Below are 23,140 nucleotides of genomic sequence, written 5' to 3'. Positions count from 1 at the left end.
TGTCAGTCAGGCTAGTTTTATACTAAAAGATTAATTTTTTCACAAGCAAATTTTCAGACTGGTAATTTAATGCCTATTATCAGGCATAGACAACAGAACTAGAAAGCATGACATCGAGGAAATGCATGTTTTGAATAGTAAATTATATCTAGATGATGAGCTACTCATGAGGAATTAAGTTACAGGCCCAGATTCTCTGCTTCGCTGAGAATACACTTAGCAGACTTGGTGGGAGGGGTGGGAAAGGGATTCAGGGAGCTCCTTGCTGTGGCTCTTTGATACTCTGCCAATTCTTGATAGAGGTTAGAGGAGCACCTATGCACTTCTCTAAGTTGGTGACTACTACCAATTAGCACATCTGCCAACTGAGTGTAGTAGGAGGACATTGATATCCAGCCACTTCTTTTCCATTCCCCTCCCAGACCCTGGAACTGGGCTTTCGAGAAGGTGGCATAAAAGTTGGTTTTAATGGCTTTGCCACCCACTGGCTTTGCATCCCCGTTAGAGGAGACAGTCACCCTCCACTCTCTTTACATTGACTGTGTGGCACAAAGGGAACAGAGCAGGGCAGGGAACCCGCCCCATAATATAGTTGGTATTTCCAAAATAAGGGTCCAGTCCTGCAGTAACTGTACTCCCATGGGCCGTCGTATTGGCTTTGGTCAAAGTCCAAATTGAACAAATAGCCTGGCTGGAAAAGAGTGAGATTAAAAACAAATGAAAATGGCATTAAATTGACATGATGGTGTATGCATATAGCAATGGAAAACACCTCTGCTGAGCGTGCCAAAGATATGGCAACAGATGGCTGCTGAACAGGTGTGCTGGCTCAGCTGATGTTGCTTTATTATGTTTTTCTCCTCAGGTCTTGAACTGTTGTGTACTAAAGGTTTGATCCTAGCACTGCTAATCAAACCAGAATGTGACTGTCTGTGTAATTCCACTCTGGCTGTCTGCATTAGTTGTATCAGTTGGGTCAGAGAGGAAAACATTTAGATGAAAAAATGGTCAGTTCAATTTCCATTGCCTCAGTTGGCTACTGAAAGCAACTTGCCAGCTGATGACAGAAAGGTGGAGGGTGGTGGTTGGGGTTGTTGCTGATGATCCGTGTTACGCTCTATGTAAACTTCGGCAGTAAAATAAATGATTAATTCAAGGTATAGGAGATTCATGATTTGATTAGTCAGAAACATTTCCCACTTTTTAAAGTTTTTTATTTGTAGTGTGATATAGCAAAGGCAGAGGGCAGTAGGAGAATGCTCCTATTTACAAACTAGGGTCACGCCCGCCCACTGCTCAAGGCCCTTCCCCCAGCCCAAGGGGAGGAGCCACCGGACCTAGAGAGCAACTAATTTCGGGGGACAACAAATGTAAAAACAGGAAGGGCGTGAGGGTCAGAGGTATAAAAGAAGGGAACCGGAAGGGGACACCGAGCAGAGAACCCCAGACAGCATCCACCGCTCCCGGAAGGTGTCCATGGAAGTAGAAGAGTGCTGGAAGGGAGATGTGTAAGCCCCAGAATGCTCAGGGCTCTGTTCCCTGCAGCCTCCCTAGAAGTCATGAGGGGGCAATTGGGAGCAGCTGAGGCCAATTAAGGACCAGCCAGGTGCTTGATAAAAACCCTCTGCTCCAGAAGAGTAGCTGTGCAGTGCAGTGCAAGGAGCACAGTGTTGCATGGAAGAGCCGAGGAGTCCTGAGAGAGGTACTGGGCCCAGGAGGGGGGAAACCTGCCCCTGGCAGGACTGAGATACTCCCCCAGGCACAGGGGCCTGTGTAAGGAAGGCCCAGTCCAGGCGGCAAGGAAGCAGGGTCTGAGAGGCCAGAAGGACCAAGGGGGGAATATTAGCCCAGGGGAAAAAGACTGCAGCTGCGAATACGGCACCAACAGCTCATAGCTGCTACTCATAGGGTCCCTGGGCTGGGACCCGGAGTAGAAGGTGGGCCCGGGTCCCTACCCCCCTCCCTGGGGAGACGGGGTAACTGGTGACACCCTGGCCCACTACAAGAGGCAGAAGCGCAAGACCCACTAGGGTGAAGCCAGCCGTTTGCCGCAGTAGCCATATTGGTGTTGCCATTCAGGATTAAGAATTAGATTAAGCCACAGAGATCTCTGTCTGTGCTAATGAGAATTTTGATGTATTTGTATTAGAAACCTCACTGTATGCAACATTTTCATTTTATGAGACTGTTGAACAACTCCATCAGCCAGCATTTTTCTAACAGTCATTCCACAGGACCTCTGTGTATTGACAGCAGAAAACTGATCAGTCAATGATCTCTTGTAAAAGGTTGTCTTAGTTTGGCTTTCATTTAAACTGAACACGCTTGTTAACTCTATCCATCTTTGTAACATTTTCTTTGTCATTTCTGCCGGGATGATGTTAGGCATTTAAAAGATTTAATTAGTGATTTGTTATGTGTTAGTAAATCATTGCAAGGGAAACCTGCCAGCCACTGTTCTGGATGTCAGCATGTTCCAGATCCCTCTCCTGTGATCTTGGTGTCCATGTGTTACTTCACACTACTCAAAGAATGTTTGGAAATCAACAGCATAGATTGGGTCGTGTTGCATTTGGACAATACTTAATAATGGAATGTTTCATTTTCCTTCTCCAGTTAGTTCTGTTTAATGGTTGGGTCCAAAGGCAATGTAAAAAAATAAATAAAACAAAGCACCTGCAGTGCTGAGGTGCTGTGCATATCTTTCTAGACAAGTCATCACATCATATATTCGGGTGTTGCAACTTAGCTTTACTATGTAACCTTTGTACCAAAAATTCCCGCAATAAGGTTCTCCAGTCTAATAAGGTACATGAAAATAATATTTTGATCTTCTTGAATTCCATCTGTGGAGCTAAGAAACTTTTGAAACAATGGGTAAAATCTTCAGCTGGTGTTAAATATCAGAGCTCCCTCGTAGCCGCAGGTACATGGCTTTGAAGCAGCAGAGGATCTGGCCCAACACAAACCTCACAGCCATTGTTATTATCCACGTTATAATGAGGAAACAGTCACCTGAAGGTGAAGGGTTTTGCTCAAAGGAACGCAGGCGATCTGTGATAAAACTGGGAATAGAAGTCACACCACCTGAATCCAAGGCTTGTGCTTTAGCATCTCATCTTTGTTTCTTTTCTGTCTCAGACTATTGAGGCCAGTCGAGCTGAGGGTTTTGTGTGATTATATCTATGGACAATCACTTTCTTTTTGTATTTTTGATGTGTTTTCAATTTATACAATGTGCACCTCTAGACATATTATTTTTCTAAATATAAAGAAGGAAAGATATATTGTACAGTACAGTTTACTCCAAATTATCTGAATGGCACGGCGGTGACATGGGTTTTATTTGGATAACTGGGAATTTGGATAATCGTGAGGGCAGGAGCCATTCAGCGGTGGGATGGCCTCCCCTACTGACAAGAGCTTGTTGTCCTTCTTGCAGCCCTGGCTGGGTGTCACTGCTCTGCCCTGCTCACTCATTCCCATGACAGTGGAGCTGCAGAGGGCTCCCAATGCTGCCACAAGGCCGGTGAAACCCAATCGCTGCTGACACATGGTGCAATAGCACAAGAAGCCCCTTTGCAGCTCTGCAGCTCATTCATTCCCATGACAGTGGGGCTGCAGAGGGCTCCCTGCACTGCCACAGGAGCCATTCAGCAGCGGGATGGCCTCCTCCATGGCAGGGGCTTTTCCTCCTCCTCTTTCTTGCAGTGTTTGCCAGGGGGCCTCTCCTCTATTATCCAAACCTCTACATTATCCGAATCACTTCTTTGTCCCCCAGCATGAGATATGTGCCTTCTGCAGCATCTCTTGTACTGGTGGACAAGGAAGGAATTTGGATAAGTGGAGGATTTGATAATATGGTTTCAGATAAATGGGAGTATATGGTGTACACTCTGTCTACCACTGCTTTGATGATGTAAATAAGTTGATGTATATATGTTAAATCCAAGAACTCAGCATCTGTCATGAGTCATGTACTGGAAGCTGGATATTTCTGCAGGGACATCGTGAAGTAAGGAATCCTTTCCACCACCAGGCCTCAGAAGAACCAGCCACTTGGCTAATGTAGCCTTGTAATTATTTCTCTGTCGTCTGGTAGACTGTTTGTAAGCTGCAGAAATTGCACCAAGATCTGTGCGGTAATGGGTGACACAGTCTGGAAATGCATTGGTCGCTTGATAAATGTGCCACATACTTCAGGCCATTTAAAAACATTCCAGAAACACTTAAACATTTACAAAGTATGAAAGGAATGTTCTGATGTTCCTAATTCAACAGTGAATAACAAACCCTCCAGGTAGCACTCCGTAGCCATGATGTTAGAGCAGAGTTTGTCTGAAACACCCAATTCTATTAACAAGCATTGAGAGTGTAAAGTGGGTTCAGCTGACTCACTTGGACAGGGGACAACTCATGACCTCACCCAGATGTAAGCGAAGTGGATGGGAATGGTTTGCTTGTGAGGGAGGATTTAGGCTGTGGGCTAAGCACCATAGGTAGGAATCCTAGGAACAGATCGGATGGGGAGAAAGTTTATGTTATGCGTGCTGTGTGTTATTTTATAGCCAAATCCTAAGAAAGGAGGGTGAGGTTTTGAATCTAGATAGTGGGTAGACTTTGTTTTAGAGCAGGAAAAGCACTTGCATGTCCACTGGTATTTGAAAATGAACATGAGCAAATGTGAGATACTATAGGGGTGACTTTTATCACTTATAATATGTCTGTCATCATAACATTTTATGCATAAAATTAACATCCCACACTATATGTTAGTGAAGAATATATTTAATAAAAATAATGCTTTAGTTTGATTTTCAATACTTGACTTAACTACATATTATCAAATGTGTCCATAGAGAGGAAAATAAATGCTCTACATTATTCCATGAGATTAACAGTGTTAGCAAATAGCTAAAGTAGGAAACTAGGAGTCAGGAGACTTGGGTTGTGTTTCCTAATGGTTGCTGATTTGTAGTATGACCATTGACAAATCACTTACTCTGTCTTACTTTCTACTTCTGTAAAATACAGATAATACCCATGTTTGTAAAACAGTTGAGCTCCTCCATGACAAGGTCTTACTAGATGCAGTGTACTGTGATAACATACAGTTTTATACCTGATCTCTCCTACTAGGGAAAAATAGACCATCTGGTCTTCCTTTTTTGTGTTTGTTTTGGCAACAGATGTCACCATCTCCATTGACTGTGCAAAGCTGTATAATCATTGACATGTCCTCCTTTACAAACAGTTTTGTTGGCCCTATAGCATATCAATGACATTGTCTCCTCCTCATGGTTATCAGTGCATGCTTGATGATGATATAATATTAAAATCCCAATGGTGGTAATACAATAGACATCCATGCTGTTACTTGATAACATTGTGTGACAATCAATTTAACTGAGCATTCTTCTCATCTTTATGGATTAGAATATGTATATCTGTGTTTCTGCTCCACACTTTCAGGTTTGGAGAGGGCTATTCAGTCAAGGTATGGCTTAGCAAAGAACCAAGTTACTGCAATGCTGTCTTGGACTGTCTGCAGCTACATTTTCCAGGAACAGAGTTTAAGGTATGGCTGAAATTCTCTATTCATATTAATTGTCAGGTTTAGGTTCTTGACACCATTACCAAAAAGATACATTTTAATTACCTAGTTGGTTTCTCATTCATTCCTGATAGATATGGGCTACTCATTTTAATTGATGTGTGTAACTGTTAAATTGTGACTGACAATATGGTACAGATTAATTTCAAATGCAGAGTAGGGCCATTTAGGCAGCATAATCAAATGTGATTGGTTCATGAGCTGCAATTCTCTTTCTCGTTTTTGGTATTTACAGAGTCAGAGTTTCCAGTATATGCACTCAGGGCCTGATCCTATGTCCTCTGAAGTGAATGGAAGGCATTTCAGAGTTAATACATCAGCAAAATCATATTTTTCTTTTTCCTCTCCCAGTTAGTCAAGTACCTAGAAAATGGCAGGCAGGTGATCTTATTGCATTAATCACCATTAGGAAGTCTGCATTTACCCCCAGCTACCAAGCAGTGACATCTAAAACTACAGATGCCTTCTATTTTAAGCATAAGGATATGCTGTAGTAGTTCAGATACTATGTGATAACTCTTGACTGTTGGATGGTAATTTCTATCTATATATTTCATTACAAGAGAAGCTCACATATATTTTTAATAGTTGATTGAATTGTTTTGCTACAACTTTGTTCTCCTTTCACAGCAGATTGCCTTTTTTGAACTCAGAATTAAAACGGGGATTCTTGTGAAGCTGAACTAATGCAAGAAAATGGGAATCCTAACCAAAAATTTATACTTATAAAATATTGTAAATATAATTTTTCTCAAGATACTTTAACACTTCCTTTCATTTTTCTTAATTATCTTTAGCCCATCAGTTTAGATAAACAGGTGTGTTATTTTAACCTTGTGAGGTGTACAAGCCCATAGATATAGTGAGATTTTCATTTTCATGTTCACAGCCACTCAATATATAATAATGCTGATGTAGCTATCTCACATTTTTGCTCTTAGCTGTGCTTGTAATAGTCTTTATTGATAACCCCAGATATGTTGGTTTCTTTGTGTGTATATGTAAAATAGATTGTGTTACCCACTAGTTGATAAAAATAAGCTTAGTTCTACTTTATTAAATCTTGCCAATGGTTGAAGTAAAATGATTATAGTCCAGTGCTCTGAAGGACCTCTGTTTTCCAAGGTCACAGTTGAAAACTCAATTGATATGTTCTTGTAGCCATAAAAGTGTCCTGGATTTGCATATTGTTAGAAATAACCAAACAGGTTGTCCCTGGGGTGGACTGGGGAGACGGAACCTTTTATTGCCTGCTCGTTCCACCCTGACGCCGCGAGTGAGCAACAAGGGGGTTACTTTACAATCCTTTTATCCATAACAGTATGTAAATGTATACATTTCCAGCAACTCCCCATAAACCATTATTTGGTTACAGTGACACCTATAAAATGAATATTAACAACTACGTAATTAATACAATTATACCCACCCCTGTTTGTTGTTTCCAGGATTACCATACGGGGGGCAGGTACATCACCTCAAAACCTATTAATTTTACACTAACATTCTTTAAAGTAAAGGCATGCCAGGGGGGAAGGAAAATAATGCTTTCTTCCCACCCTGGCCTTGTGCAGGAGTGGCAATAGCCTCATCCCCTGCGCAGATGGCCAGGAAGGGAGGAAAAGAAGAGAGAGAACAGACTTTAACTAGAATTCATACCAATTATCAGAAACAAGGTTTGCCTGTGCCATGACCCCATTCCCTGTAACTTAGGCCTGACCATTTGTCCAGCTTTTAACTCTTTACTTTCCTACACATATATTGTATGATATGGCAACATAGTAAAAGATTAACACTTTCAAACATAGCATGACCATCTGTCACATCCTCAAAATGTGTCTTCAGGTATAAACCATGAAACTCAGTACAATAAAATATAGATTTTTACATGCAAATTGGATAATTTGTAGGTGTAATTTAGAAGTCTGTCTGAGAAGGTTCCAAGCTTCAGACTTTTAGTCTGGATATGGCTTTCTAGCACCCTGAGTATCAGGGTGGGATTCAGATTTGAGGTTTTGGTTTGGCCATTGTAGATACTGTGACACACCGCATCCCCATGATAGTGTAATTATAGTGTAATTGTGTATTATTTAATGCAAAGTATGTCATGTAAGATGTTTTTGGAATGCTCGTGACATACTGAACTGTATTGTTATAGTAATATGTTTGTTGCAATGTCATATGTATGGTTATGAGGCTTTGCTATGTAATGTTCAAAAAGGTGTGTTTCATAGCTTGAAACAGATTAAATCAAAAGCCTCCAAGAGCAGAGAGGCAGTTTGTTGTGCCTCACTAAGGCATGCATAAAACAAACCAGCTCTTCCAGGAACAATGGACTAGCCTAAGCATTGATAAGGGGATAGATACTCTCTGAGTCAATTATGGAAGAAGCTGTACAAGGACATTGTTTGTCACCTGACCCTGAAAGGAGGGTGTCCAGAGGAAGGGGGCGAAGGAACATGTTAAAAAGGGGACATATTTTGCTGTTCTCTCTCTCTCCTACCTCCATCTACAAACACCACCAAGCAACTGAAATGCTGACCCAAGGGAGAGCCTGGCTGAGAAGGAATCCAGCCAGCCTGTGGTGAGAATCATCTAAGACTGCAAGGTTGCGAAAAGTGTTAAGCTTAGTTTAGAATGCATTTGGCTTTTGTTTCATCTAGATCAAATCTGACTTATTTTCCTCTTACTTATAATCACTTAAGAGCTTTCTGTACTTAATACATTTGATTGTTTGTTTTATCTAAAGCAATGCATGTGGTTTAAGGTTACTTCAGATAGAGTCTCTAACACACAAGTCTGGTGCATATCAATTTCTTTGAGAAATTGATGAACCAATGAGCTTGCAATGTGCAGCACTGAACAGTGTAAGATGGCAGTTCCTAGGATTGCATCTGGGACTGATGGTGTTGGGCTGGGGTCATACCAGTGCAAGATCTCAAGAGTGGCTGGCCAGAAGCACTCACTCACTTAGTTGAGAGCAGCTTGCTTGCCATGGGCTGACCCAGGAGTGGAGGTTCATACAGCAGGGCAGAGTAAAATGGGCTCCGGGAGAGAGGGATTGAGGTGACACAGCAATACACCAGTCCAGATTGCAGTGGGGGACTATCACAGATACCAACTGTGACATTCTGATTTTGATGTGCTTTCTGAAATGCTTCCCATTCCCCAAAGTATCTGAATAAATGGGGTTTTTTGGGGGGCCATCTCTAGCTTTAAAATTGATAGAAAAAAATACACCTCAGCAGCAGCAAATAGCCAATTGTCTTTCAATTCCATTCTGACATCTTTGTAGAAACTGGAAGATCTTTTCTGAACCACATCAAGTTGTACTTCTTACCATGTAAAAAAAAAAAGCTCTAGGATATTCTTAAAAAATCATATTTTTTCAGCTGAGGCTGAAACTCATATTGAAACCAGATCAGTTGAAAAGAAATATAACTTTATTAGAATATTCACTAACATTTATTTATGTTTGTTTGAAGGGACAGCACCATAATCTGCAGGAGTATCGGGTACCATACATATGGGGCTGCTTACCAGAGCTCTTCAAAATTTTAGAGAATTACAAAGTTCTGCTGCAAATCAAACACTATTCCATTAGCCAAACCACTTTAGAGCAGGTATGTTCCTCTTCTGTGTTGCCTTTCCTTTTCTGAATATGCTGTGCCACTTTAATAATGTATGCCCTAGAATATTGCAGTATACGGTTTTTATAGAGCTGTCCTAATGTGATTCATAAGCCATAATAGCCTTATTACTAAAGGACTTTCTTTTTCAGTTCAAATGGTTGGGGTGTTTCCTTTTGAAGTAAATGTTATGCAGTTTGCTTGCATTTATGACCTATGTACCATGGCAATAAGTACATTAAAAACACACAGACAGAAGGGATCTCCACTTATGCCTATGAAATCCTGGGTTTACACTGTGTATAATATAGTGATCATGAAATTCCTGGGTGACGGTGATGTGCTTGCAGCATCTAGGGATATAACTTCTCGGATATATTCTGAACATGCTGAGAAACAGAGCTAGTCAGAACGTTAATTGTGTATAATATTTGCTGTGAGATTAGCTCCTTTTTTTCAAGTGCAAATCATTCATCAACAGACTTCGATTTGTATTAATATCTCAGCTCCTGCTGCTTTAATTATTCAATGAACAATTTATGCAAACAAATACCCCATGGGTTGTTCCTGGACTGTTCACTCAAGCTTGTTTGCTCTTTATTATTTATGGTGAGTGATTGCTCACTTCAGTCACATGGTATTGTTTTTGCTCCCTGACTGAATAAGTGAAAGTTTTAAGCTGGAAAATAGTGATTACTGAATAACAAATAATTAATTCCTTTGCTAGCACGTGAATATTGTTATGGGAGTGAAGAACTGTCATCTCAAATATTTGAGTGATCAAAAAACCTTTTAATGTGAATGTAGGTGAAAAGGAAACTACTTGGGGACAGAGCTGATTGGAACAGCCATTTGAAATTCAAATGGATGTTTGCGCACACCAATTCACAGTGTTGAGAAGGTTACTTAACATACATTTTAGCTTTAAATCTCTCAGCCTAGATCCTGCATCACTGAAGCCAATGGGAGTTTTACCATTGAAGTCAATGAAAGCAGGATCAGCCCCTGACTAATTTTTCTATAAATATTGATTTGTTTAGTCAATACAAGCAACATCTAGTGTTTCCAAGAAATGTGGGTAACCGTATAGATGCTTTTCATGTAAAATTTGAACTTTTTTATCATTATTTTTATTTGAATTGAAGAAACTGTTACATCAGATGTAGAGGTGAAGAGCAATTTGTTTGCAAACTCCTCTAGATCAAATGCAACTCTGAAGAGATTTCATCAATATTGAACAAGGACTTTTATTGTTTTGCTTTTGAAAAGTCTTAATAAAAATGACCTGGAAAAGTCACAAAATGTTCCAACTCACGTACTGCATTCCCATAAGGCTAAGCGCTACCATGTTGTGTCTTGCAGGTATTTATTAATTTTGCTACTCAACAGCAGGAAACCTCTCATTCTGCACAAGAATCTTCCACCAATCATCATCAACATCTGCAAGTCTAGGCTCACTGCAGGACACAGTCAAGTAATATTTTTTGCAGTCAATAAAACTTTTCAGCTGATTATAGACAAACTGAGGAGGAGGAGGGGGAAGTTTGCAATTTATAGACCAAAAAAAAAAAAAAAAAACCCCACACACACCATCTACCAGCTCTTTGTGGCAAGAGTGGTTAATAGATTAATACACACACACACACACAAAAGCCAAAGAAATGGAGTCTCCTTTTCTGAACTGAATTTTAGAATAAAACATGTAGCCTAATTAATGCAAATCTGTAGCACAGTAAAAGGGCTGTCTGAAATGTCGCTTCTTATAATAAGGGGACTTTTGAGGGGTGGATCTATGTTCATTTGATTACAGTAATTCTCTCACGTGTACATTAAATATCCATAATTATTACATGACCAGGGAAGCAAAACCCAATGGATATTAGGAACAGGCATGCTATCCTATAATATTTGTATTTAATAACTTAAATGAAAGCCCTTTGACTTCTGCATTAATTTCAGTTCTGTGTTCTGACAAGCTAAATTAGCCTTTTTTATTGTATGAAAGAAGCACTATATTCCATAAGGACTTTATGTCAAAGAGAATATTAGTGTACTAATCTGCTTCCCAATTATATTAAGTATATTTAACAAGGTTTCATAAATCATACTTGACAATGAGTTCCCCCTAACACCTGTAGGTTATTTCTTTAGGGATTCTAGAATATCATTAATAATTATATATCTTGTTAGCTTTTTAATATATATATTTTTTAATTTTCTAAGAGAAGGTCAAAATGGACTTCTAGCCAAGGACATATTGGTAGTAAATGAGAAAAGTGTACAGGCATTGATCAATAACCTTTTCAGTCTATTTATCCTGATTTCTGATTCTTCAGATGGGACCTTGCCACAGCCTTCAGTAGTGTCACCAGCCTGTAAATGTGAGACAGAAATTAACATGTAATTAACAAAAACTCAGCCTCTTTCATCCATCCTTATAATTTTGTGGCTTTTCTGTGGCTAGTGAAAGATCAGATCTTCTCAGAGAGAGGGGAGAAACTCTTAGCTTTCTTTTATAAACAAGCTCTCTGGAAACCCTGAGCACAGTAGCTAATATCATTTGCATTGGGCTATATTATCTGATAGTTGAAGTCTTGGAACACTGTGTTTTAGTAGAAAGGTATTTTTGTGGTATAATTTCTGTGAAAAACAAATTGTACACTTTGAGATAAAAGGATCTGATCAGAGGCTATCTGTTTTCCTGTGTCCCTGCTCTAATGCCATGCTGTAGCAGGATGTAATTTTAAAGGGTTATGCTTGTGCCTTAGGCGTTTCAAGCCGACCCAGAAGGGTTTTGATTCTCATTTTGACAGGTGTATTTTTGGACCATGATGCTTTTTAAATAATTTAGAACTCAGGGTTCTCACTTTAAAAATATACTCTCATTGTTTTCAAAATGTTAAATCCTGAAAATGTAATGAAATGTCACTTTTCTGAGTAAAATGTGGAATATTATGTTAGTGTAGTCGGTGAATAAAGTAAATAAGATTTATTTCAGACTGATGGTTGAATGCAATTCTGTTAACTGTATTTCTCTTCTTTGAATCTCTTCATCTGTCTCTCTCGGGACCCAATTTAATTGAAGCAAGTAGCAAACAATGTGTTTCTCCCAATCTTTTATGGTTGAAGAAGGTCAAAATCTAATTGAGTTCCAGTGTACTGGTTTCTGTCTCAGAGGACATTTTCCTAGTCTTTGAAATGCTGCACTCCGGAAGTTTGTAAGTCTCAAGTCTAGTCTTTGAAGATTTTTTTTTTTTTAAATTAAAGAAAAAAATCTGTTCCAAGACAGAAAAGGTCAATTCATATGTTAATGTTGACAGAGTCATTGAATCAAACCGAAATGTTATGCATTTTATCACCTTTGGATTTTGAATCAAAGACAACAGAGGATTTTAAACAAAAAGTGTACCTTTCCTTATGAGATTTCTGGGAGGAAAGCTGCTTGGTATTTCCATGGCAGATTTCTCTGTGTCACATAGTGTGCCTTTTGCTTTGCAGGATGAAATGAGAATTGAACTCAAAACTTAAAACAAACGAATGGCTAAAATTCTAAAGATGAAATAGGGAAGATGAGTTTCACATCTATCTATTTAAAGCCTATTCCAATGTCCATTGAAGTAAAAGGAAAGGCCTCCACTGACTTTAGTGCTTGTTGGATCAGGCCCTAATTTCACTTTCACTCAATTCTAGAATGAAAAGGGTAGAGAAAAACCCAAAACTGAACCTTAAATCAGAACTCCCATGAATTTCAATATTGGGGTGGGAGAAATTTTGGATTTTAATCACTTGGATCTTAACCTCCCATATGATTTTCAGCCCAGAACACAAGGGACCTGTTTCCCAGATCTGGTTCACATGTAAGCATATTTAGTAGAAATCTCAGAATAACATCAAATCTTATGACATTTCCTGTTTAAAATGGTGGGATACTTGTTGCAGTCGACTGCTCTTGTGACTTGTGAGATTTACACCATTTAAGCCAAGTCACATCTGAATGGTTTGTGACAGGTTGATGAAACTGAATCTGATCAGCTGGGACTTGAACCTGAACTCTGAACCCAGCCTAAACCTAATCAGGTTAGAATCACTGCTTTCTTGATCCGTCTCTTTAGAAAGTGGGGAAGATGGGATTTGTGTTAATATTTTTTAATGTCAGCACCTTGCAAACATAGTGTTTTGTTTTTCATTTGTTTTGTTTTCAAAGAAAAGGCATCAGATCAGAGCCACAAATGAAAATATTTTGCTTTGATTGAATGAGAACCGAGGTTACACAGCTTCTATGAGTTCTTCCTCAAACACATAAAAAAACTAAAGACAGCATTCTTCTAGAGTTATACACTAGATGCTTACATCACAAACAAAACTATTGCTGCAAGGGTAGTCATGGTGGCAGCAAATATGAAATGGAAATCACACCTTTCTTATTCTCGCAGAGAAAACATGTAATGGGGCACGCTCACCTCTTGCGAGAGCCCCCTGCACTCTCTCTCCTGGTAGCCCTCCTTCAGCTTTGGTCCTTAACTAGTCACATAGTCTATCAATGGTGTCAGCCTGGTATCGAGCCATACTCCAGTGCTTCTCCCCTGGAGGCAATGTCCTCGCCCTCTCTGGGCCTTTCAGGCCCCAGTTCTCCTGCTGGGCCACTAAAGAGTTCAGTTCCCCTTCCGGGGTGCCTCAAAGTCCAGGCCACTTCTCCCAGTGGCTAATGGGGAATGGGGGGAAACCAATCCCACCTCCTATTCTGAATCCCAGCCCCGGGACCCTGCAGATAGCAGCCATCTGCCTTGTCTGTTTATTTAAGTGGCACCACTGCTCTGATTCCCTGGGCCACTGCCCAGCACCTTTTACCCTTACCTCAGGGCCTTGTCCTGTTGGAGTCCCAGCAACCAGCCCAGAGCTCCTTCTTGCTCCCCCCGAGCTTCTGCCAGCACTGTTCTGTCCAAGGTCCTGTAGTTCCCTCAGCCAGTCAAGCACGTCTTCCACGCTTCTCCAGCTCTAGCAAGAAACTCATCTCCCTCTGGGCTTGCAGCTCTGTGACTGGATCCCTGGATTACAACCCGGAACTGGGGTACTGCTGTGCCCCCTTAACTCTCCAGCCTGGGCTGTCTCTCATAATGCTTTGCTAGTGACAAGCAGCAAACCCCTCCAGGTGCTGTTACTACTCAGCCGAACAGCATGTGGAACCCTACATCCAGCTAGATTGCGGGAATGCTCCCTGAGCCACTCATGAATCGCACTGAGAAAAGCACCATACAATTCCCCCCAACTCCCAGCCTTGCACCGCAGAACTGTACTGTCCTGCCCTGATCAGAAACCTGATCAGTGTAAGTTTATTACCAAGTCCACCCCTCCCTCAATGCGGAAAAGACACACACACAAGCCTTTGTAAATGAGCTGAGATTTCCCAAGCACTTCAACCAAAACAGTGTTTTAGGTGAAATATAAAGCAGATTTATTAACTGCAAAAAAGATAGATTTTACGTGGTTATGAGTGGTAGACATAAAAAATCAGAGATAGTTACAAATGAAAATAAAAGATAAACATACAATCTAAATCTTAAACGTCATTACACAAGGCAGGATTTAGATCAAGCAGTTGTCTTACCCCACTGGATTACAGTTTTTAATGCACAGGCTCTTCACTCAAGTGGTATTGTCACTGTGCATCAATGAATCATAGCTGAGAATGCCAACTTTAGGACAAACTGATGAGAAATAAGGCAGACTCATCCCAAATTGGTGGTTATTCTGTCAGTAGATTATATCAAAGCAGTAACAAAAATGAACGTCTGTCCCATCAAATTGGTTAACAAGAAGTCAAAAAAGAAGAATCCTTAGGCAGTCTAGCCCTTGGCTCACCACCCAGAAACTGGACTTTGTGATGAGTGGTTATTGAAAACCAATTTCATCACATATAGGGTCCTTCTAATCCCAAGGTATCAGCCACTTAGCCAGGTCAATATATAACTCAGATCTTACCCAATAATCATGGTGATGCCAATCCTTTAATAACTAAAAACTAAAGATTTAATATTAAAAGCAAAGAAGAGAGTTATAAATGGTTAATAGATCATATACATACACATGATTTTTTAGCATTCATAGATCAGGATCATATCCATGATGGAATAAATTGCTAACTAATAAAAGTCTTTCTGGAATTACCCAAACAGATGGGGGGCATCAATCCTTGTTCAAAACTGCCTTGTTAGAAATTCCATCCACAGAAATGAAGCAGGAAATGACGACAAAATGGAGATGTCTCAGTTGCCTTTTTATATCCTCTGCCACATGCATGGAAATTTACCATCCCAAACAAAGCCCACAACCATAGCTATTTAGCCTTGATAGAAATCTGTTTGAGAGGTGTCACCCAGGAACAAACACATTTGGGATACCAATACATAGGCATTATTCATAACTTTAGAAACAAAGATGATACATGGCTATAGCCAGGATAATCATACTTGATACATTGTAACTTTTCCATTGACACTTTATATGACATACTTTGTACAAGATTTGTTGCAATTGTATAACAGTAGTAGCAACAAGGATACAAATGGTCATCTTTATTATACATAGCATCACAGGTATTTCCTAATAACCTGTAAATAGTTTGCTGAGCAGAAAAGTATTGCTCTTTGAATGGACTACTTTAGATGATGGGTGAAGTTAAAATAGATTGGGATTAGATGAGGGATGATACTCCGATTGTATTAAAAGGCAAGCTTTGTAAGTATGCATAGCACATAAAAGCTTCCTTGTACAGTTCTAGAGAACACTAGAAAAAATTACAAGATGAAGTTTATTGAGACTTTTGTAGTCATCATGAATGTTTTAAGACCACAGTTGTGATTGCCATAGGTTCTGATAACTGAGACTTTTTCTGTTTAAGAGTTTTTGTGTGTTAACTGTGTGCTAAGGTTGGTATCAAAACTACTTTTGTAACCTCAGATTGTGATTTCCATACTTGTTAATGCTGGAGTTTGTTCAAAGATTTGTAAACTGCTCTCAGCACATACTAACCATAATAGTAACAAGAACACTTTTATTCAGTGTTCTAGTTTATGACGAATTTTATAATGTTATATTTTGAATGCTAAAGTAAAAGATTTGTTTAAAATTTCTGCTGAAAGTGATACACTTGATATAAACTGTATATTCAGTATACTTGCACAGCCTGTACATCCTATAGACAGTAGGCCATATAGTTTATTGGCCATACACAATTTGTGTATCATTAGTCATATGATGATTTGAGATCAAAGGTTTTAACATCTTTTGTCATCAAATTCTTTTGATGATAAATATATTTGACAAAAACCACCTTTTTAGACCAATCCATTAGTTTAGGTTAACACTATATCAGTTTATATTTCCAAGTTTATCTTTGCAAAGATGGAGTTAGAAACATACATTGTGTAAAGTAAAAATATTGCAGATTATTGAAATTATTCGGACAGATTCAAACTCTGCTGGTCAAATGCATTTGACATCAAAGGTATTACATCATGGCATTCAAGATGTAAAATCACTACATATATTTGAAACATTTAAATATTAACAAAACCTTGAAATCAGTTTTTAAAATGACAGCATTCACAAGTGTCCTATAATGTACATATGTATGAATTTTTTAGACTTCTGAAGTGAATCTATGTTCAGATAAGAATGGTCAGAAAATAATGTGGATCTATGTCATTGTGAAAACCACAGAGTTGTTTTTAATTCCTGCCCATCCGATATTTCTGCAAATCATCAAAAGCAATTCTTCATGCACGTGCCAATCACAGAAGAAATCAGACCAGTAGCTCCTCTAGGTAAAAGTTTCCTAATTTAGGAGTTAGGATTGTCAAATAAGGCTTATAATGGAACACCATTTGCAAATTTAACCTTGGCATTGCAATCAGCAGCTCCTTAGTAGTAATATGAGATATAATAAAATAGCCTCAGAGCTTTTCAGCATTACTCATAGATGTGCAGAGTAGGTTGACCAGTGGATATGCCTTCCTGCCTCCCCCATCATATCTTTGAATTCTGGGGTATGTAAAGGTCATACAAAATAGCTTAAATTCACAACAGGTTAGCATTATCTAAACGCAGCCAACATATTTTGGGTTAGAAAACAAGCAGGAAATCTTACAATAAAAGATTCTGATGTGACAGATTAAATTGATTTTTTGGGACTAATTTTCATTGGGTCAGAAGTACTATAATAATTGCTTTATCTCAAAGTGAATTTGTTTCAGTTCTTGTATGAAACCAGCACACTGATCCAAAGTAACTGGGAAAAAAAACTAGTTATCTTTTAAAACTCAAAACCAGCTTTTAATTGATACATCTTTGGCAAAGGTTCAGACTGATTCAGACTTATTAAATGGTTTGTTATCTCTAATCAGGATTGTGCATGTGATATTCAGTTATTAAACGTTTGTCAAATCAAAATGAATATATTTACATCATCAAAAACACACATGAAATGGTTGTAATGTCTTCTCCACAATGTCATTCTCTTCATAGAACACCAAGAATTTTCTACAGTTCCAATTTGTCACCTAAGCAATAGCGGAAATATTCAATTAAGGGGTCAGACATTTTCTCCTATTCTTCATTGAGTCCAGCACGGTATTTTCAAGACCTGGAATATAACAGAAATCTCTGTTTCCAGTAAATAGTTTATGAAAAAAATTATAGATATCAATATATAAAAGGCTCTGACACACACGTATGCTGACAGTTTTAAATTCAGCAAATCATCTACTGACAGTTCATTCCAGATCTAATTTTTTTCATTGTTCCTTTATCCCTATTTCTTTATCAAAGTCAAAGATACAAAACTCTTAATAGGATTAGGAAGAGAAAGTTATCAGAGACCATTTTATATGGCAGAGAATTCTAATTCCTAAACCAATTGGTTTAGACAGGATCTTGTCTGCGACTTCAATTATTTTTGTGGGTAGTCCACAAAGTGTAGGAAAAGTCACAGAAACAGTGAAATGTCAAACTTTTTTTATCATTTCTATTAACTGCAAAATGTTTTTAGACATACAGTGAAACATGCATATGAGATCCCCATAGCATTCCCAAATATTTATTATTTGCATTATGGTAGAATCTAGATGCCCTACCTCAGATTAAGATCCAGTTGTGCTTGATACTATACAGACGCAAAACAATCCCTGCATTGAAGAGCTTTTGGTATGAATATAAATTGATAAGACAGACAAAGGTGGGGGAAAAGGAAGTATTATTATCCCAATTTTACAGATGGGGAACTGAGGCACAGAGTGATTCAGTGACATGCTCAAGGTCCCACAGAGAGTCTGTGGCATAACTGGGAATTAACCCAGATCCCTTGATTTCTAGTCGAGTCAGTGTCTTAACCACAATACCAAATATATGTTTTTCCTTTAGTAGAAGAACAATTCAGTTGAGCAACTGGATATTCAGTCCTTTGAGTGGTCACTTAAGACAGATTTCATTGTAGTTAAAACTAAATAAATAGAGACCAGATGGCTCAGGGGATGTGACAATGGGATACAGACTTGCATTTACAAGTTGCTGGTTCAAGCCCAGCTCTGACAGCACTATACTGCCCTCTGTAAAATGAATTGAGAAGTCTCAATCCTGCTCCAAGTGGACAGAGACCCAATCACACAAAATATCCCAAATAACTTTATTCAACAGCCTTGTTGGCCATCTCAGCAGAGAGACCAAAGACTGAACAGAGAGACAGGAGACCAAGTATTGAGTCTTGGAGATGGCTGGTCCATCCAGAGAAGGATTTGAGCACCTTGCTGGGTGGTCTGGAGGAAGTCTGCAGGCCTGGACTGAGCTGCTGTGAAACCAGCTGGATGTGAGCTCCACTTCCTGACCTGATTCATTCACATTGAGTATACTCTCTAGGAGTGCTTCTATTGGCTATTGGTTCTGCTCCCTAGCTATGTTTGAGAAGGAGCTGCATGATAGAGTGATAGCTGCTGTATGCTGGACAGCCAGGACCATCTGTCCTATTATTGTGTCCCTCCTTTCGCATAGAAGGAAAAAAAAGATTCTGTGGCATTGCCATCCTTCTAGTGCATCAAGGAAGAGGGTTGCTAAAACAGCTAAATCTTCTCCCAGCCCAGCAAATGTCAACAAGAAGTCCCAGCCTTTCCCAGCCAGCTGTACTACTGCTCAGATCAGGCGAAGAGCCCTGCCCATCTCTCTCTCTCTCCAGCACCCCTGACAGTCAGGTAAGTGGAATTTTTGTGGATGAGCAAATCAGGGCCATGGAAGAAAATGATATTGGGGCTAGGAAAAGCATGAAGGAGATAAGGAAGTGGCTAGGGCTGCTAGAGACTACTTGATGTAGGGACCAGCTGAGAAAGGGAACAATGTTTTTGGTGTGGGGGAGTGGAGGAAACGATGGAATTGAAGCATGTGATCAAGAGAGGATCTAGAGATGGAATGGGGTGGAGCAGGCAAGGAGTAAGAGTGTAGAGAAGGAGAGAAGTAGAACAAGGAATATTAGTTGAGGGAGGAGTGAGTGGAATTTGTGAGGGTGGAAGATAAAACAGTGGGGATGACCCGGGGAAAGGAAGCAAAGGTGCAGTGTTTTTCAGAGGCAGAGGATAGGTGACTTTTTGAGGGAAGAAGGAGTTAGAGATGACACAGAATTTGGGGAGAGAATCCATTAGAATGCACCAGATGTCACCAAATGTCAAATCATTTTTAATGCCCGGAAGATACCCCCCTCCCGTGCCCCAATCCCACCTTATTCTTCTGCCTACAAATACCCCTGTGCACTACTTCACCAGCTTTATTCCTCGTCCCAACCTAACTGCTGATTACTCATTATGTGGAACCAAGACCAACATTCTCTGTAAAGTGACAACAACATTCTCTGTTACTTTCATGGGGCGTGATTCTCCATTCCTCTTGCCCCCTGCACACTCATTTACATGAATGCAAAGTGTGGGTGAAACACTACTACATTAGAATGGTAGAATTGTGCAATCACTTTGCCTCGGTGTAAATGACGACACGTTTCAAAACAGTGGAGAACCAGCCCCATAGACATCGATGAGAACTGAAGGTGCTTATCTCACAGAGTGAGGTGCTATTTTGGCCCTTATGTGTGCTGATCAAAGGCTATTACCCCATACTGCTTTGTATCCATGAGAAGTTTCCACGGTGATGCTCATTCTGTATCTCTTCTGTAACTTTCCCAAGAACTAAATTCACTTAGTATCAGTAATAATTCAGTTAGGAGCAGGTAAACCTCAGCCAACATGGACCCCTTCTCTCTCTTGTGACCAAATCTGGGCTGTGTGACCTGGCCCTTAACAGACCCACCTACCCCTCAGTTTCTTAGTGATTTTATTTCCTTACTGGCCTCATTCCCACTTCCTCCACCACCAATCTCCACTGAGTCTTACTGGCCAGGTCCTATTCATCCTCTGACAAATAGGATTTGTCCATATATACACACATCCCCTTCCCCCCATTTATTGTTGAAGAGAAATTTCTTTTATAAAATATTTATACCAATGTTTTTTTCCCATGGCTTCTTAGTTCATTGGTGTGTTTTGATAAATGACATGAGCCAGATCTCTCTTGATGGGTGGTGAGGGGTGGAGGACATAAGTGACTTTTAGCCCTGAAAGAACATGGAGATAGATGTGGTGTCTGGAAAAAGAAAATACACACATCACACACACCTGACTCTTATAGCTATTTTTAAAAGGTGACGAGAGGCAACAGTTTTATTTCATAGAAAGGCAATGAAAGAAAGAAAGGGCAAAAGACCAGGGACATTCAATTTCTCAAAACACTAACAAGCCCTCTATTATTCATGTGCATTTATAGTTCACCTGCATTAGCTACATGAAAACAATAAAACCTAGGCTCTGTGAGGCACAATCTGAACAAAGGTATTAGGGAAAAAAGGTTAGCAAAGGCAAAGAATGGCTGAGTCAAGGCTGATTCAGCACACTCCTTCCCCAACCCTTCCTTTCTCTCTCTTTCTGACTTCTGAGGCTGTCACCTTCAGGTGACTGAGACAGAAATACCAAATATCTCCTCTTTCTCATGTTGTCTCTCATCTGGAATCAAGGTGCAGGGCCTAAGAATAGCTGTGTATTATTATTAAAAAAAAAAAAGTTACAGCACATCTAAAGACTATGAGTCTCTGGACAAGAACTTTCATCAGCCATTTTCAACACTTACAAGACCTCCAAGTGAACTGGAAAATACCTTGCTGCTGGTCTCACTCCCTTTCTATTATGGGTGTGTTTCCTCTCTCCAGGTGCATGCTTGGCTGTCTGAACATGTGACAAACTTGAGCATTTGCAGCAGACGTGGTATAAAAAATTCTTCAACAAGATAAGAGTTGACATGTACCAAGGTTGCTTCTGTTAAGACTCCCAGGCTCACTCTACCTCCAGGGCATGTTTATTTTGCAAATCCTCACCACACCCCCTCTAGTGTGTTACTGGCTTTCACTCCACCCTCCCAAGCTCCAGGTGAAGATATTTCCACCTTTGTTTGTAGCATGTGTTATATAGTTATTTATATTTTCCACAGCAGGAATGACCTCAAAATCTGAGCGAACTGTTTTTCCTAGTGGTTGTTCCTCCTGCAGATCTAAGTTACCAGAGTCTATCACTCCTTCCAGCTTCTGCTCCAATTCTGTGTCCCTCTTGTTTCTCAATATCTGTGAAGTGCAGTAAGATTAAATACCCACTTTCTTGTTGGTCTCTCTCTCACCATCAGATGGTGTTGGAAAAGCTGGAAAACTAATAGCATGCAACAGATTTAAGTGGAATTTTCTTTTTCTGTGTTCACAGCCCTTAATTGTGTTGCTTTCCATAAGTATTATAGGTGAACCACTTTACTAGGGAACCAGTTTCCTGTTGTGCTGTTTCTCTTCACATGCCTAATATACACAAATATTAGGAAATATTCACAGAAGCAAATTTTGTCCATAATTGGAGTTATTTGCACCAGAAAACTGATTCCAAGAATTAGTATAATCGGGTCAGTGAACAGAGTCAATATTATGTGACCTACGTGTTCCAATCAAATTGAAGCAATGCAGCTCACATTTTGAATCCTGAACCCTCACAATGAACAGCTCAAAAACCTACAGACAAATGTAGTCATAGAAATTATTTGGCAGATAATTTTCAATGTTTTCTTAATTACAGTTTTTAGATGATTCACAAACAGAAAAAGGAGGCAAATTGGTTGAGTATATTATTCGCTATGACTCAGCTCTTATGACGGGTAAGGATAGTGCACGTGAATTTTTTAAGGTTACCAGATTGTAGAATTATGTCAAAATGTAGGGATAAATTGTAGAGTTTTTCAGTGGAACTTAATCCGTTTTGACAGAGTTGAGAAATGTACAATATAGTCAATTTTTTCTGTCAGTACTTTGAATCTACTGAAAGCAGAAGAATTTGAGTCACCATTACTAGTTCAAGTCTGTTTGTTTGGTGTGCTTTGTGAACATTGCTCTCTCAATTCAGTCCTTTCATTGTGATTCCTTAGGTAAACTGCTTAAGTGTGAAAGGTTGAGGATGGCCCCAGTTGCTACGGTTCCTGACCAAATTGCCAAGCAATACATAGTTAAAAATGTCACCTAGCTGTGACATGGATTTAGGCTACCATAATGCAATATGTAGCACACAGGAAACTACTATGCCTGCATGTAGCCATATTGGCTTTACTGGAGTCCACAGATTTGCAGCAGTCTACCTACTACTGTATAGAATTTGGTAATGCCTAATGGCCTGGACAGCATTGTGCTAGCTGCTGTAGAAACATATCAGAGAAACCATCCCTGCCCAGCAGAGTTTACAATCTAAGTGTAAACAGACAGATGAGGAAGCACAAGGAAACAATAATA

At 39.6% G+C, this 23,140-nt stretch overlaps 1 protein-coding gene and 1 long non-coding RNA gene across 2 annotated transcripts in view; one reads left to right on the top strand and one right to left on the bottom strand.

Annotated features, from left to right (window-relative positions):
* ABCA13 (ATP binding cassette subfamily A member 13) overlaps positions 1-12,242 on the top strand; it is a 239,364-nt gene extending 227,122 nt beyond the window's left edge. The window contains 3 exon segments of the mRNA XM_067550331.1: positions 5,473-5,578; positions 9,100-9,237; positions 10,606-12,242. Of these exon segments, the coding sequence (XP_067406432.1) occupies positions 5,473-5,578; positions 9,100-9,237; positions 10,606-10,695 (334 nt within the window). The 3' untranslated portion in view covers positions 10,696-12,242.
* Positions 11,580-23,140, bottom strand: part of LOC137154603 (uncharacterized) — a 38,467-nt gene continuing 26,906 nt past the window's right edge. Inside the window, exon 3 of the long non-coding RNA XR_010920247.1 lies at positions 11,580-11,616. This is a non-coding gene — a long non-coding RNA (uncharacterized lncRNA). The remainder of the gene's footprint in view (positions 11,617-23,140) is intronic.

Source organism: Emydura macquarii, unplaced genomic scaffold (assembly GCF_026122565.2).
Source record: "Emydura macquarii macquarii isolate MOO-44397 ecotype Brisbane River unplaced genomic scaffold, CSIRO-AGI_Emac_v2 contig_1263, whole genome shotgun sequence".
In the NCBI taxonomy this organism is placed as follows: domain Eukaryota; kingdom Metazoa; phylum Chordata; order Testudines; family Chelidae; genus Emydura; species Emydura macquarii.
Note: the sequence above shows the minus strand (reverse complement) of the source record. Positions and strands in the feature narration are given on the sequence as shown.